The sequence below is a fragment of the Syngnathoides biaculeatus genome, chromosome 3 (genome assembly GCF_019802595.1).
Source record: "Syngnathoides biaculeatus isolate LvHL_M chromosome 3, ASM1980259v1, whole genome shotgun sequence".
Taxonomy (NCBI): Eukaryota; Metazoa; Chordata; class Actinopteri; order Syngnathiformes; family Syngnathidae; genus Syngnathoides; species Syngnathoides biaculeatus.
This window is the reverse complement of record NC_084642.1, coordinates 29,642,034-29,654,695: the sequence shown is the minus strand read 5'-3', so window position 1 is coordinate 29,654,695 and position 12,662 is coordinate 29,642,034. Positions and strand designations below refer to the sequence as shown.

General features: G+C 40.5%; 1 protein-coding gene across 1 annotated transcript in view; it reads right to left on the bottom strand.

Moving 5' to 3' along the window:
- Positions 1-12,662, bottom strand: part of ddb1 (damage-specific DNA binding protein 1) — a 64,872-nt gene that overhangs the window by 19,843 nt on the left and 32,367 nt on the right. The window contains exons 15-18 of the mRNA XM_061815240.1: positions 12,530-12,637; positions 10,252-10,459; positions 6,616-6,711; positions 6,170-6,281 (exon numbers count right to left, since the gene is read on the bottom strand). Coding sequence (XP_061671224.1) covers positions 6,170-6,281; positions 6,616-6,711; positions 10,252-10,459; positions 12,530-12,637 — 524 coding nt within the window. The remainder of the gene's footprint in view (positions 1-6,169; positions 6,282-6,615; positions 6,712-10,251; positions 10,460-12,529; positions 12,638-12,662) is intronic.

The following is a 12,662-nucleotide window of genomic DNA, read 5'->3' as shown; positions in this document are numbered from 1 at the left end:
CTTCAGAAAGTTGGCACAATCTGGAGTACCAGATGTGCAGCATTCATCTCAGGTAAACCATCTTTATAGTCACTGTGCAAAAGGCTTTGTAATTATTTGTGTCTACAAGATGTACACCCTGATAGTAAATGTAAACTCATAGAACATGTTCTACTGGAGTGGCTAAGGTTCTTGACAGGTTGAACACCGCTATGGCAGTAAATAGTGCTGAACAAATAGTGAATAGTTTTGAAACATTTCTGTATGCCATGTTGACATGTTAAGGGTTGTAAAGTTAAAAAAAAAAAAATTCTTTTGTATAATGCATAATTTACTTTTCTCGCCCCAAACCCTTAAATTTTCCCTCACACGCTTTATAAATAAGCAGAGATCTTGTTTTACCTGCGTCCCTGTCCAACAACTGAATGACACGAAAATGAGCAGGGATGCATGAAAATTCAAATGAAATGAAAATGCAAATTCATTCTTCTTCTACTCAGGATTTAAGATCCACACAGTGGGTAAGGAAAGTATATAGACCCCCTTAAACTACTTGACCCTAATGTATGTTGCAACCATTTCCTAAAATTATTTGGAGTTTTTTTTTTTTTTTTTTTTCCTTAATGCACATACACCACATTGAGTGGGGAAAAAAAAAGTTGTTGAAACTTTTGCAGATTTACTGAAATAGAAACAATGATATATCACACAGTCAAGTATTCAGACTCTTTGTTTTAACATAATTAATGGGGTTTCTGTTCATTCCTTCTGACGACCTCAACTTGGGACGTGGCCAAATACTAGGAAGACCTCAAATCTACCAAGAGGAGGAAGTAAAGTTTGGGGAATTCCTTTATTTCCGGGGTTGAAGTCACTGAGGTGGTTAAAAAGCGCCTCGGTGGTAAGGCCACATGTGGATGAGGTCTGCCCAGAATTCCTGATGACTCTGGATGTTGTAGAGCCATCATGGGTGACACCTCTGCAGCAATGTACGGACATCAGGGACACTGGGGTGGTGCTCCCACTTTTTAAGGCTATGTACCAGAGGCTGTGTTCAAACTATAAGGGGATCACACTTCTCAACCACCCTAGTAAGGTCTAATGAGGGGTGCAGTTTTCATCCTGGCTGTGAAACAGTGAACAAGCTCTACACCAGGAGTCGAGAACCTATGGCGCCCGAGCCATACCTGGCTCTTATGGTGGTTGCATAAGCCTCGCGGAGACTTCATAATGTGCAGGCAATGCAAATGACACGGAGAAGGTTGGTCCTAGTGGGGTTGCCGTAGATTAGTGTGGAAGTCGATGTCCACAGACGCAGAAGTGTCGAACGCCGATGGTATCGGAACAACTAATTATGGAACCGCTTTTGACAAAGGTCGTTCAAAGAAAAAAAACGAGTACCACCAAAGTTTTTAACAATAATGGACAGCCTTTGTGGGGAGGGAGGGTTCTACTATGCGTCTCAATTGACCCCTCCGTGGATGTTACACAATCCGCATCACTGACCAATCAGAGGCCAGAGATATGCATAATCTCAGACTTAAATCTCAGACAACAATGGCTGGATGGTCCAGTATAGCTTCTGTTGCCGTTTTATCGCGTATTTGGGTTCTTTAACAATAGATATGGTTAAGAAGTGTAGTCACGGACTTTATAATAGTGACGACAGGTATCCTGAAAGGCTGGTTGGTGGAGTTCAATTCGTACCCTTTCCAAAACCGAAGACCCAGTACGAAAAATGTCTTTGATGGATCAAACTTTGTGTATGACCGCATCATCAACTGAATCCATCTAAAATCAACCGGAACAGAAGACCGAGTACGAAAAATGTCTTTGATGGATAAAACTTTGACGAAGACCGCATGATCAACTGAATCCATCAACCGGAACAGATATGTTTGCACGAAGGTAAGTCCTACATTTGATTTTCAATACATGTCTCATATAAATGAATTAGCAGTTCTTTGCTTGCATAATATAGCTACGTGTGAATGATTGTCACACTTGATCTGTGTTGAGCGATATTTTGCGATGATCTGACTGCACAAACATGTCCCATTGTTTGCGGCTAATTAGCCAAGCTAAACCGGACTAGGAGTCCTAAAAGCCTTCGACGTGCACCGAGACACCAAGACTGAAGGAAGGATGTTTTAGGACACTAAAGTAGTGATTGTCGTACTCGGTCGGGACTTGCGTAGGTTCGGGACTAATTCAAGAATAATTATTGAGGGGAGCGCGTGACATTACACAAAGAAAATGAAACAACTCGTAAATCAAGCCTCGCCTTCTTTTCCTTCATACGGTGGTTCACAAACGGCTATACAGATACATATAGAGATTCTGCACACAAGTGTGCTATGTAACACGAAAATAGGAAACTGTCAATGACGAATTCGTCTTTGGGTTATAATATATTATGTGGCTTCTCGGTCTTCCTCTGACTCTGGAAAGATCTCGCGCTAATATCAATGGTTTCTCCGTTGATATGCATGTAAATACCATTGAAAAACCGCTCGCTGAAATAATTGAAGCCCTGCTGTATGCTTACGATATTTCACTGTTAGCGAAGAATGCGAGTGAGAAATCAGCCGGTAAATCGGACAGTTTCGCTCTATTCCTTTCTTGCTGCGCCGATATTTCTCCCAATTGTTTGTCTGACGTCAGCGCACATGGCGTGACGTCACTTCAGGAGGCGTGGTTAAGTGCCCTGTACGGAGGGGTCAATTCACAGATGTGGAGTATGCCAAAGCATTCGCACTTGAATGTTGCCAAGAAACATTTTGCCAACTTCGCATAAAGACAAGATAATCAAACGAATAAAACACATGCCTTTGTCAGAAAGAACTGTTCACCATCGTACCAGCATGATGGCAAATCAAATTGAATTATGTTCACAATGAACGGATGGAAGTCTAAACGCCTGCATGAAGCTTAATCTGACGGTGTATGAAACAGACTCCAAATCAATCAGCCAAATCGTGCAGCACCAGATGTCGCATTAATGGTAAGAAGTACTTTTGTCATCATTGGTTAGCAACAGTGTAACAATGTTATTTAAAAGAATTCCGAGACTTATTGTAGTCAAAGTGTTGGTCTTACATAAATGTGCAAATACACCTGTATTTACTTTTGAAAATATTGTATGGCACTTTTGAAATTACATTTTAAAAATATTTGCCATTTATGGCTCTCTGTCGAAAAGGTTCCAGACCCCTGCTCTACACCCTCGGCAGGGTCCTCGTGGGTGCGAGATAGTTCAAACAACCAATCAAGACGTGTTTTGTGGATTTCGAGAAGGTCCATGAGGGAGTCCTGTAGAAGGTCCTCAAGGAGTATGGGGGATCGGACCTTCTGATACGGCTTTTCAGTCCCTGTACTGTCAGAATCCGGTCTCCATTGCTGGCAGTTTGTCAAATACGTTTCTAGTGAGGGTTAGACTCCACCAAGGCTGCGATTTGTCACCGATTCTGTTCATTACCTTAATGGACAGAATTTTTAGGGGCAGCCAAGACATTCAGGGGGGTCTAGTTTGGCGAAGTCAGTATTATATCCCAGCTTTTAGCAGATGATGTGGTTCTGATGCCTGAATCAAGTTGCAAACTTCAGCGCTCACTGGAGTGGCTCACAAACGAGTGTGAAGCGGATTTGTGTATAAGCCAATTTACATACAAGTAAAAAATTCGCATTTTAAAAAGTTGTAAGGACTTGCGATTGGCAGGCAACCAGTTCAAGGGGTACCCCAACTCCAGCGCAAAGATGGCTGGGATAAGCCCCAGCACTCGCACAACCCTTGTGAGGATAAGCAGCACAGACAATTGAATGGAAAGTTGTAAGGGCTATTTTTTTTTTTAATATTTTAATGTTGGTCACCAAGTATACCACCGGGTGTTATCATTTTATCTGTTCATCTACCTATTTAAGTAGGATGCGCTCAGTAGTTTAGAAGCAGAGGGAGTGCAAACAGTTTTTTGAGAAGAAGATGCTAAGACGCCATGTTTGTTTTATTATTCACAATGGCTGAAACATGCAGCATTTGGACACAGTTTTGAATGGCACATGGCACTTGGTAGACCAGTAACGGTGTGAAATAAAAATGCATAAAAGCAATGACGGTCAAGGACTTGTTGCATGAAATGGAACAAATGTGTCAAAGACTGCTTTACTATTCCAACCCTCAGATGCTTCAAGTTGGCCTTCCCCACTACAGTACTATTGTTAGGATTAGCATATAGTGCATAAAGCATACGTTTTTTTGTGTAATTTATTTATTTTTTTTCCACAGCCACACGTTTTAAAAAATTGTTCTTGTCTCAAAGTTAAAAAAAAAGATGTATTTCCACATATTTTCAAAGTATTTGAATCTACTTAGTGTTGAGTGTATTCAACATGGCTTATCTAGCAAAGTAGTGATAACGTTACATAACATAAATTACAAGATTGTTTTAAATTGAGCAAATACCATGGTATTACAGTGTGACGTGAGATGTGGTGGGGTAACGTCGTGTAAAATGTTCACCAAGTCAGAATTTATAAAGCTCATGCATGTAAGACCTAAGATGAGTGATACCAGTGCTTCCCATTCTTACAAACGCTAAAAAAAAGTAACCATAGTTTTAGGCGAGAAGGAGATAGCATGAATTCCACATCGGTATTGTATTACTTATCTGCCTTCTCGACTTGGAGATCCAATTCAAAGAGGTGGCAATTAAAAAAAATAAATAAAAACTTGGAACGGATAGCTCAATGTCATGTCATTATGAATCTGAGTCAAGTACTTCCTCATCCGACAACGGAAGGGATCGCTCTGGCTTGCGAAGCTCGCTCTCACCTGCGTGCCCATTGACTGTTCAAGATAAGCAGCAAGAAGGCGTTCCTTTTTCAGAAAGAGTAACATGAAGGTGAAGGAGATCTTAATCAGTGAAAAAGACGGCCACTTTCAACCATTACATCAAAAATACTGAGACTGTGTTCAAGAAGCATTAAAACATACGCTTGCACGAGTGCATCTGGATGAAACTTTTAACTTGCACACGATGAAAAGAGGGTTGCATACACGACCATTTTGGTCGCAGTCTCGAGACCTATGAACACTTCTGGAGTGCTTTAAAGCTGGCTTAGTGCCAGGAAAACAAACAAATTAAAAGGAACTCTACCAAATCTCACCAGAAAAGTGGTCAATTATTCAGCAGGATATATTCCAGAGCTTTGCATTAAATGAATGCATCCATCCATTTTCCGTATTTATTCTAGTCAATTTTCAAGAAAAATTAAAAAGTGGTGCCCCCAGATCTAAACTACAGTAGAGGAAAAGACTGGGGGGACAAAAGGCCTGAAAATAACTGGATGGCCATAATTACATGTTAAAGCCACAGCTTGGCTGAGAATTTAGGGGCCCAGCGAGATTTCAGTGGAAAAAAAAAAACATTTAGATTTAGGTAAGTTTACTACATGAAGGTAAATTGTGTGTTTATTTTTGGAGTTAACTTGGGCTTTTGATTTTTTAATCTGGTTCATAAAGAAAGGAGAGATTAAACATTTTGAAGACATTTCGACTGCTCATAATTGTTCTGTCCTTTTGAATTCATAACAGCAACAACATCAAGTGTATAAATAAGTAATCATTACTCATAACGTCAAACATACAAATAAGTAATAATTACTCAAAACTACATTGTAATTATTGGTCCCAACTAGAAATGCTACATTTCCCATGTCATTACAAACTTACATAGAAAATATGCCCCAAAAGTAAATCTTGGTTTGAGCACACAGTTCCAGCTAGACGACAGGTTCTGTTTGCTCTAACAAGCTCTCACTCCAAGGTTACAGCAGGGGTCACCAACCTTTTTGATCGTATGAAGGGCTCAATGATCTATTTGCGACAAACTTCCAAAATGATAAAACTCCTTATACTTTACAAATATATAAATACTTTATATCATCCGCTATTTTACAAATGTCAGTAATGTAAGCAAGTCTGATTAAAAATTTAAAGCACAAATAATTTGAGATGTGCTATTTTTAGAACACGTCTCAAAGGCGCCTTCAGTGGTCCTCATGGGCAACCATGGGCCAGCAGGGACCGCGTTGGTGACCCCTGCGTTACAATATAAATACTGCTCATTGTCAGCATGGCTGTGCAGCAAGCCCCTGGGTGCTTATTATCCCAACATAATGGAAGCCACAGTACCTGGGTGCTTGCACTGGGTCGTACAACAGAGGTCGTACCACTCACATCTTGAATCTCCACTCGGCTGGATAGAACCCCAAAACACTGTGAAAACTCCTGGTAACAGATCCGCCTGAGGGTAAGCAAAAGAGCACATAAAGAGGGGTGAGAGGAGACTGGTAAACAAGGGGATTGGGGAAGCAGGAATTCTAAAATAGCACACAATGGTAACAAAAACAAAAAGTACTCACAATGCAAGAAACTGGTTTTAAATTAAATGATTGTCATTGTAAAATAATTTTTACCATTCACTGAGTCTTTTCTGTCAACAAATGCAGGAAAAGTGTAAAGGTACTTTGGCAGATTTATAACACAAAAATATCAGGATCAGGACAGGCTGTTTGTAAAATGAATCAAACAAGCAAAAATCTAACACTAACTCAATTCAATCTGAAATACAAACTGACCTGGGTGATTCATAGAGAGGAACAGTACGGATGTGAAGTTTCTGAATCTCATCAATGGTACCAATGGTCAGAGTGCTGTTGTTTGCCAGAGCCAGACTGCAACGAAGGACAGATTTGTTTAAAGATATATTTTGTTTAAAGTTCTTGTAAATTTTTTTCAAACCTTGAGAGTTTGGTTGAAGTTAAAATGTACCATAATTTCTTGTGTATAATGCACAGCCACATTTAAAATTGACACCCCAATAGTTGACCCAAAAATTCTGGAAAACCTTGCTACCAATGTATATTGCATTTTTACAATGGATGATTTTGCTTTTATCCATATGTTTGAAACAAAGTATCTGTATTTTTCAATGTTTTTTTCCAAATAATTATTCTGAAGATCGGCACTTAACAACAATTTTTCTTGACTTGCCCTACTTTTATTGACAAAATGAAAAAACAGTTGTGCTTATATATCACGGGCAGAATTTGTCAAATGGGTACAATTATTTAGAGGTCAGATAAGGACATTGTGGGGTCAGTTAAAATTCATATTTGCATTGATTTTGTCATGTAATACATGCACATAACTTCCAGCAAGTTTTCAACCATAGTTTAGCTAAAAATTTGCTCTTTATGAAGCCTACAATGTCTTCCACGAATATACCTGATGCTCAAAAAAAGCAGGGTGTGGCTACTCTATCCATTGCAAGGGCTACCAGAAGTGATGTTGTAGTTGTCAAAGACAGCGTACTACGCACTATACGCAAAGGCAACCAACGTGTTGGAATATGTGGAAGAGCATTTTGACATTCAGGAGCACCCAACTGAAACTGGAATCGTCAAAGCATACATTTGACCCAATCAAATAGCGATGACGAGTAGCAGCTGTAGAAACGAAAAAAAGTGGCCACTACCTCGATGTGACTGTATGTCAAAAGCATGTCTTTTAATACAGTCATAGTTTAAAATAATGGCACCCCAGTGGCGCCTATATTTTGATGACTAGACAATTTCGATGACTATAGATATTATATACTATGACAGCCGAGGTAATCAGAGAGACAGGCAGGAGAGTACTTGGTGTGTCTTCTGGTAGGAAAGGGGAAAAGGAGACTTGGTGGTGGAACCCCAAAATACAGGGAGTCATACAAGGAAAGAGATTAGCGAAGAAGAAGTGGGATACTGAGAGGACTGACGAGAGGCGAAAGGAATAGATCGAGATGCGACGTAGGACAAAGGTGGAGGTGGCAAAGGCTAAACAAGAGGCATATGAAGACGTACACCAGGTTGGACACGAAAGAAGGAGAAAAGGATCTCTACAGGTTGGCCAGACAGAGGGATAGAGATGGGAAGGATGTGCAGCAGGTAAGGGTGCTTAACGATAGAGATGTAAATGTGCTAGTAGTGTGCTAAATAGATGGAAAGAATACTTTGAGAAGTTGATGAATGAAGAAAATGAGAGAGAAGGAAGAGTTGAAGAGGCAAGTGTGAAGGACCAGGAATTATAGAGGAATAAAGTATTGTGATATGCAGTGAAAGCAGGGAGCATGAAGAGGAACAATTAGAAAGATGGAGACATGCACTGGAAAGGAGAGGAATGAAGATTAGCCTAAGTAAAACAGAATATATGTGTGTGAATGAGAGAGGTGGAGGGGGAAGAGTGAGGCTACAGGGAGAAGAGATAGTGAGGGTGGAGGACTTGAAATATTTAGGGTCAACAATCCAGAGCAACGTTGAGTGTGGTAAGGAAATGAAGAAACGGGACCAAGCAGGTTGGAACAGCTGGCGGAAGGTGTCTGGCGTGTTATGTGACAGAAGAGTCTCTGCTAGGACGAAGGTCAAAGTTTACAAAACAGTGGTGAGGCCGGCCATGATGTACGGATTAGAGACGGTGGCACTGATGAAATAACAGGAAGCAGAACTGGAGGTAGCAGAAATGAAGATGTTGAAGTTCTCGCTCGGAGTGAGCAGGTTGGCTAGGATTAGAAATGAGCTCATTAGAGGGACAGCCAAAGTTGGATGTTTTGGAGATAAGATTCGAGAGAGCAGACTTCGATGGTTTGGACATGTTTAGAGACAAGCGACTGAGTATATTGGTAGAAGGGTGCTGAGGATGGAGCTGCCAGGCAAAAGAGCGAGAGGAAGACCAAAGAAAAGGTTGATGGATGTTGTGAGTGAGTACATGAGGGCAGTTGGGGTTAGAGAGGAAGATGCATAAGATAGGCTAAGATGGAAAAAAAGAAGATACATATTATATACGTATCAAATATGTTTCAGTCACACAGAGCTGGCTTTTACATTGTATGCAGTATTCCTATATAGATGCCCCTTGCTTGAGTTGCATTATAACATACTGCATAGAAAGTCTTTGTCACGTGTCTGTTGACTTGTCATATAGACAAAAATACAGACAACTGTAGTGAATAGTACTGTGCGGGTTTTTTCCTACTTCCCTGTGCAAAGTAATGATAAAAGTCGTAGATATAGATAAGGAAATCCTCACCTAATCTGCGGTGCTTGGCCGCTGCACCATGGCGGCTGTAAGATTTAGTTTGCTTGGTGGTGGTTGAGGTTCCAGTGGCTGTAGGAAAAATAGTTGGCACCACAGCTGGGTTCAGCCTCTACCTGTGTATTCAATGCTTTCTGCTAAGTGTTTCTCAAAACGTGCCAGTTTGAAGTGATCAGCACAGTGGTTGAAATGCTTGCTAGGCACCCATAGCTGGCTATGTTTCTTCCCCTATCGCCTGACTTTCTCTATCTATTGGTCATGTATGCCCTTTTCACGTAAGCCCCCCCAAAAAACCTTTTCACTGCTTGAACCATTTGTACAACCAAATGCCACACAATAAACCTTCATGATCCCAATGATGGGAACAGGATGGAACAATAGCCCACATCATCGAATGAACGGGATGTTTAGTTTGTGTGACATCACAGCGCCGGAAAGAAGATTGGAAGGCGTGGGATGCAAAAAGCAAAAGGCGCATTCTGCATCATATTTATTGATGTAAATGCTGTACATCTATTATATAATCACTTAGAAATGGCAGATGTCGTTTTTAAAAGGGTACTATGGTTAAAGAATCATTTAAAAATCTGTGTCCTCTGACCTTTACAGAAAACATGAAGGGCCAGGCGAAAAAACTTTATTTTATAGGATTCAACTAATAACTAACAAGCATTTTTGAAAAGTGTTACCATTAAACAAAACAAAGTAATAAATCATGGTTGTTGTTTAGTCATCATTCATAATTAAAAAAAAAAAACAATTTCAAGAATTCTGCCAGGGTATGTAAACTTATGAGCACAACTGTATATGTATGCAGTCCTACATACCCCTGTCATATAAGAATGAAATATAGGCTCCAAATTTTTCATACCCTTTAGGTGGTGTTGGCATATTGGAATCAAAGTGTACAGCATTTTCATAACTTCTGGATGGCTGCATACATTTATAAAATGTGAAGGTTTCTTCATTTTCTCCTAAATCTATGAATAATGCACAATTAATTATTGACCATTTTGAAAGGAAACAAAATGTGCATTATACATGAGAAGTAACGTATAATGTTGGAATCTCAAGAGTACGCTTGGTTAGGAAGGTTGTAGGTTGAGACTGATAAAGTATCTGCAGTTATATTAAATGCTGACCTGTCAGGATAGCCTTCTGAGTTGAGTGGGCACATATAGTTGACCTCCTTGAGGTTCACGTTCGAAAACACCAGCTTGTGGTTGGAAGAATAAATTACAGTGGGCCGGTCAGAGCAGGCAAAGACATTGGAGGTGGACAGGGATCGAAAGGTTCTGAGCACTGTGGGTTGAGTGCCTAGGGTGACTTTCTTGCGCTCACTCAGGGTTCCTGGAGTGACAGAGATGGAATCACCAAGTTATTTTTGCTTGAAATGTGGAAACAAGTTTAAGATAGACATATAAACAATTGCAGTAAATTAAGTTACTTTTGACGTTTACAGTCATGTAATAAACATTGCTAGCACAGAGTACAGTATCATACAGCACTGTTCAGTTCAATTCATTCTAGTAGTTTCAATTGGTAAACCCTGATCGAGCAGATATGAATTCAATGAAGAGATAGTGAAGGTTTGCATGTGCAAAAACCCACCACAACCAGGACTGGGTCTACTGAATTAGCTAAATTGCTGTGCAATCCCAATCCATTTTGGCCACTGTGGGAGGTGTATATCTGAATAGATGACTCCCAGAGTTGTGACAGAACAGTGGACGATTGTCATCACAACATTTGCCTCAGAATTCAGAGGATCTGGGTTCAAATAAATCTCCGTGCCTGTGTGGTTTTTCTCTGGGTACTCCAATTGGCATGTGAGGATAACAGAAGACTAAATTGTTCAGAGGTGCGAATGTAAGTGGGAATAGTTGTTGATATGTGCCCTGCACTTTGCTGGCAATCAGTTCAGGCTGCACCCAACCTCTCGCTCACAGTCAGCTTTGTTAGCCCGAGAGAGGATAAGTTGTATAGAAAATGGTTGGATGGAAATGTACCATATTTTCCAGACGACAAGTCGCTACTTTTTTGAGGCGCCGTGAACCCTGATGGGATATTAATGTTGCTTTTTGTCAGAGACTATGAGTTTAAAAGTACAACCAAAGCATGCTCAAATGAAATGGTTCAAACACTGCTGTCCCAGACAATGCATTCTGGTTTGGGCATGCGCAGTCTTCACATACAGAAGGAGGAGTTTCCAGCGGGCGTAGAAGAAGAATGTACATCAGTTGGTAGTTGAAGAATAATGTACATCAATTAGATGAAGAAGATAGCGCCCTAAAGTGAGGAATTTGCACAACAGGCACAAATGCAATATATATATATATATATAGACACACACACACATACATCTCCATTCATCCATTTTCTTAGCCGCTTATCCTCACGAGGGTCGCGGGGAGTGTTGGAGTCTACTCTAGCTGTCAACGCCAATCGCAGGGCACATAGAAGCAAACAGCTGCACTCACAATCACACCTTAATTTAGAGTGTCCAATTAATGTTGGATGTTTTTGGGATGAGGGAGGAAACCGGAGTGCTCGGAGAAAACCCATGGAGGCACAGGGAGAACATGCAAACTCTACACAGGCGGTGCAGGATCGAACCCTTAACCTCAGAACTGTAAGGCCAACGCTTTACAGCAGCTACACCGTGCCGCATATATTTTTAGCAGAGACACCCAGACTTCCCTTTCTCCAGCCACTTCATCCGGGTCTTCCGGGGGTATTTCCAGGTGAGCTGAGAGACGTTTTGTGATGAAATGTTCACTATTTGCCAAACTGCTCCTCATTATAAAGTGAGTTTGATTGAGTTCACTGCTACCCAGGTATATAAGTATTCCGCTTGCATGTCCAAAATAAATAAATAAATTAAAATCAACCGATGAATACTCACATCTAGAAAAACTCAAGTCAGATGACTCAGATGTCAACGCACCACTGGATATTTGTTTGCCTCTTCCAATTCTATCACTTCACACTTGTGGTGCGGTCCCAAATTATCCATGGTGAACACCATTAGAGATCAAGTGAAAAACCAATCTATATGGCAGTCTCCACCTCTTTCACAGGTTACCAACATTACGTAAAATATATTGGAGGGAGTGAACGTGCAATTTAGTGGCTGTTTGGGTTCTTAGTAAAAGATCTCTATTTTTAGACAACCTAGCACAACAAGCCCTCCAAAAGAATGCTACCTGCTAGAGCAAAGATGCTATTTCGTGGTTGCTATTCAGGATCCCATTTAGTCAGGGCCCATTACTTTTTTGTAGTCCATTTTGGTGGGACATAATTTTTCAAGCATGAAACCTGTAATCAAATAAATCCAGATTCTTTATTTATAATACACTAAATTGACTTTCATAGAAATTTGTAAATCTGTACCCTATTTTATGCGTGCATAGGACATACCTGTCTGCAGATCCAGACCAAAGTAGAAGAGAGCACCGTCACCAAGGGCACACAGCAAGTAGTAGCTGCCTTCAAAAGTGGTCATTAGGATGGAGCGAGGGATGATCTCTAGGCATAATCACAACAAAATTAA